Source organism: Coregonus lavaretus (genome assembly GCF_964263955.1).
Source record: "Coregonus lavaretus genome assembly, contig: HAP1_SCAFFOLD_284, whole genome shotgun sequence".
NCBI classification, from domain to species: domain Eukaryota; kingdom Metazoa; phylum Chordata; class Actinopteri; order Salmoniformes; family Salmonidae; genus Coregonus; species Coregonus lavaretus.
The window spans coordinates 85,001-90,000 of record NW_028157808.1 but is presented as its reverse complement, the minus strand read 5'-3'; the positions used below and the strand labels follow the sequence as shown (position 1 = coordinate 90,000).

General features: G+C 42.9%; 1 protein-coding gene across 1 annotated transcript in view; it reads right to left on the bottom strand.

Moving 5' to 3' along the window:
- LOC311124911 (aminopeptidase N-like) overlaps positions 1-5,000 on the bottom strand; it is a gene marked incomplete at its 5' end in the record, with an annotated part of 67,572 nt that overhangs the window by 13,147 nt on the left and 49,425 nt on the right. The window contains 5 exons of the mRNA XM_084199007.1: positions 575-685; positions 884-975; positions 1,519-1,666; positions 3,245-3,300; positions 3,626-3,759. Of these exons, the coding sequence (XP_084055133.1) occupies positions 575-685; positions 884-975; positions 1,519-1,666; positions 3,245-3,300; positions 3,626-3,759 (541 nt within the window). The remainder of the gene's footprint in view (positions 1-574; positions 686-883; positions 976-1,518; positions 1,667-3,244; positions 3,301-3,625; positions 3,760-5,000) is intronic.

The window sequence follows — 5,000 nt, the reverse complement described above, 5'->3', positions numbered from 1 at the left end:
GGAGAGGAGAGGAGAGGAGAGGAGAGGAGAGGAGAGGAGAGGAGAGGAGAGGAGAGGAGAGGAGAGGAGAGGAGGAGAGGAGAGGAGAGGAGAGGAGGGGGAGAGGAGATGAGGAGGGAGAGGAGAGGAGGAGAGGAGGTGGGAGGAGGGGGAGAGGAGAGGAGATGAGAGGAGAGGAGGAGGGGAGAAGAGGAGGGGGAGAGGAGGAGGAGAGGGGAGGTGAGGTGAATCCCTCTTATAGCTCAGTTGGTAGAGCATTGCGCTTGCAACGCCAGGGTTGTGGGTTCGATTCCCACGGGGGCCAGTATGAAAAATGTATGCACTCACTAACTGTAAGTCGCTCTGGATAAGAGCGTCTGCTAAATGACTAAAATCTAAAATGTAAAAATGTGAGGAGAGGAGGAGGTGGAGAGGAGAGAGTAGGAGAGGAGAGGAGAGGAGAGGAGAGGAGAGGAGAGGAGAGGAGAGGAGAGGAGAGGAGAGGAGAGGAGAGGAGAGGAGAGGAGAGGAGAGGAGAGGAGAGGAGAGGAGAGGAGAGGAGAGGAGAGGAGAGGAGAGGGATCTCTGTACTCACCTGTTGTTCTCAGGCGTATTCATCCAGTCTTTGAACCAGCCTGTAGTCAACACATCACAGCCTGCCACTCCAGTACTGCAGGCTATAGAGATGGCATTCACCTGGTTGTACCTGGAGACGGGAGTGGAAAATAGACTATTAACGGAATACTGACCTCACAACTTACTATTCTGACTTATTTACTAGATTCATGATATCTGGATAAAATCTGTCATTTTGAGCTGTCTTCTAAAAATAATTTCTAATTATCTTGACATTTCCTCCTTGTTGCATATATCCATCAACATTTTGAAAGGTAGACGTTCTTACTGGTCAGTATGTTTCTCAGGAATCTTGGTCCAGTCAGCAGTGATAGTCTTGAAGTGGTTGAAAAGAGGTGTGACTTGTTTATTGAGGTAAGCCTGAAAGATAAGAACATAACTAGCTTCATCACAACATATCAGAGTTATTGGATGACATTATGTTTTGTTTTGTTTTAGTCATTTAGCAGACGCTCTTATCCAGAGCGACTTACAGGAGATATTAGGGTTAAGTGCCTTGCTCAAGGGCACGTCGACAGATTTTTCACCTAGTCGGCTCTGGGATTAGAACCAGCAACCTTTCGGTTACTGGCACAACGCTCTTAACCACTAAGCTACCTGCCGCTCATTATCACCTGCATTCCTCAGTGGGATTCAAAATGGAACGGAGTTGATCTTAATAACAGATTTTGCTTTTTTTTTAGTTCAGTAGTCTAGGGGTGTATCCCTAATGGCACTCTGTTCCATTTACAGTGGTCAAAGTAGTGCACTACATAAGGAATAGGGTGCCATATAGGGCTCTGATCTGGCCAAAGTAGTGCACTACATAAGGAATAGGGTGCCATATAGGGCTCTGATCTGGCCAAAGTAGTGCACTACATAAGGAATAGGATCCCATTTAGGACACATATATATAACACAGACCTGCATGGGTCCGTAGACGTCGCTGCGGTCGAACATGAGGAAGAAGAAGCCCAAGTTCCTGTCAGCCGTCTGCCAGGGCATGTACTCTCTCTCCCTCTGAAGGAACAGGGTGGTTCTCAGAGCCAGTGTAGTGCTCACTGTCCGAGCCCTGACATTAACAAATACAACTAAACATCACTATCACCTTCATTCATCAAGGAAATAGACAAGAACCAGGAATTAGACCTGGTGAAATAAAATGCTGACAGAATATAGACAGAGGCCTTTACAGGTAGTCTACAAACAGACAGAAGATAGACAGAGGACTTTACAGATAGTCTACATACAGACATAATATAGACAGAGGACTTTACAGGTAGTCTACATACAGACAGAATATAGACAGAGGCCTTTACAGGTAGTCTACATACAGACAGAATATAGACAGAGGCCTTTACAGGTAGTCTACATACAGACAGAATATAGACAGAGGCCTTTACAGGTAGTCTACATACAGACAGAATATAGACAGAGGCCTTTACAGGTAGTCTACATACAGACAGAATATAGACAGAGGCCTTTACAGGTAGTCTACATACAGACAGAATATAGACAGAGGCCTTTACAGGTAGTCTACATACAGACAGAATATAGACAGAGTACTTTACAGATAGTCTACATATAGACAGAGGACTTTACAGGTAGTCTACATACAGACAGAATATAGACAGAGTACTTTACAGATAGTCTACATATAGACAGAGGACTTTACAGGTAGTCTACATACAGACAGAATATAGACAGAGGCCTTTACAGGTAGTCTACATACAGACAGAATATAGACAGATGACTTTACAGGTAGTCTACATATAGACAGAATATAGACAGAGGACTTTACAGGTAGTCTACATACAGACAGAATATAGACAGAGGACTTTACAGATAGTCTACATACAGACAGAATATAGACAGAGGACTTTACAGGTAGTCTACATACAGACAGAATATAGACAGAGGCCTTTACAGGTAGTCTACATACAGACAGAATATAGACAGAGGCCTTTACAGGTAGTCTACATACAGACAGAATATAGACAGAGGCCTTTACAGGTAGTCTACATACAGACAGAATATAGACAGAGGCCTTTACAGGTAGTCTACATACAGACAGAATATAGACAGAGGCCTTTACAGGTAGTCTACATACAGACAGAATATAGACAGAGTACTTTACAGATAGTCTACATATAGACAGAGGACTTTACAGGTAGTCTACATACAGACAGAATATAGACAGAGGACTTTACAGATAGTCTACATACAGACAGAATATAGACAGAGGACTTTACAGGTAGTCTACATACAGACAGATATATAGACAGAGGACTTTACAGATAGTCTACATACAGACAGAATATAGACAGAGGCCTTTACAGGTAGTCTACATACAGACAGAATATAGACAGAGGACTTTACAGGTAGTCTACATATAGACAGAATATAGACAGAGGACTTTACAGGTAGTCTACATACAGACAGAATATAGACAGAGGACTTTACAGATAGTCTACATACAGACAGAATATAGACAGAGGACTTTACAGGTAGTCTACATACAGACAGAATATAGACAGAGGACTTTACAGGTAGTCTACATACAGACAGAATATAGACAGAGGACTTTACAGGTAGTCTACATACAGACAGAATATAGACAGAGGACTGTATTGTGTGGAAGAGGACTCACCTTGCCAGGTTAAAAGCATCATCCACAATCTGGGCTCGGTTGATCACTGGAATAGCCTGAATATAAAAATAGGGAAATTGAAGTATGGTTTCCATAATGGGACAGGCAGCAGGACTCGTGGTAGTTTTTATGGTTTCCATATTGGGACAGGCAGCAGGACTCGTGGTAGTTTTTATGGTTTCCATATTGGGACAGGCAGCAGGACTCGTGGTAGTTTTTATGGTTTCCATATTGGGGCAGGCAGCAGGACTCGTGGTAGTCTTTCTGAGACACTTCCAGCTGAGACTAAATTACAGTGTCCTAATATGGAAACCGTAAGAGTGGAGTCTTTTAGTAGGTTACAAATCATCATTATCATATGCATATTGACTGTTTTGTTACCTCATGGTCTGTGCTGAGCTGTGTGAGGAGGCGTTCCCAGTTAGTACTGTCATAGTTAACCCTGAAGAATCCAGACACCTTGGTATTGGCCAACACCCAATCAGATCCCAACGTTTTCATTGGTAGATGAGTGGCTGTATTTGAATGAAGTAGGAAATAAATGATTATCCTTCACATCATAGAGGCAATAGAGTTCTTTATTGCGTCCCAAATGGCAACCTATTCCCTATATAGTGCACTACTTTAGACCAGAGAATGGCACCCTATTCCCTATAAAGTGCACTACTTTAGACCAGAGAATGGTACCCTATTCCCTATATAGAGCACTACTTTAGACCAGAGAATGGCACCCTATTCCCTATTTAGTGCACTACTTTAGACCAGAGAATGGCACCCTATTCCCTATATAGTGCACTACTTTAGACCAGAGAATGGCACTCTATTCCCTATATAGTGCACTACTTTAGACCAGATAATGGTACCCTATTCCCTATATAGTGCACTACTTAAACCAGAGAATGGCACCCTATTCCCTATATAGTGCACTACTTTAGACCAGAGAATGGTACCCTATTCCCTATATAGTGCACTACTTTAGACCAGAGAATGGTACCCTATTCCCTATATAGTGCACTACTTTAGACCAGAGAATGGTACCCTATTCCCTATATAGTGCACTACTTTAGACCAGAGAATGACACTCTATTCCCTACATAGTGCACTACTTTAGACCAGAGAATGGTACCCTATTCCCTATATAGTGCACTACTTTAGACCAGAGAATGACACCCTATTCCCTATATAGAGCACTACTTTAGACCAGAGAATGGTACCCTATTCCCTATATAGTGCACTACTTTAGACCAGAGAATGGCACCCTATTCCCTATATAGTGCACTACTTTAGACCAGAGAATGGCACCCTATTCCCTATATAGTGCACTACTTTAGACCAGAGAATGGTACCCTATTCCCTATATAGTGCACTACTTTAGACCAGAGAATGGCTCCCTATTCCCTATATAGTGCACTACTTTAGACCAGAGAATGGCACCCTATTCCCTATATAGTGCACTACTTTAGACCAGAGAATGACACCCTATTCCCTACATAGTGCACTACTTTAGACCAGAGAATGGCACCCTATTCCCTATATAGTGCACTACTTTAGACCAGAGAATGGCACCCTATTCCCTATATAGTGCACTACTTTAGACCAGAGAATGGCACCCTATTCCCTATATAGTGCACTACTTTAGACCAGAGAATGGCACCCTATTCCCTATATAGTGCACTAAATAGGGAGCCATTTGGGACGCAAGCCTTGTTCTGTTTTAGTCTGTACCCAGTATGGAGTCTGATCTGTCCTGACATGG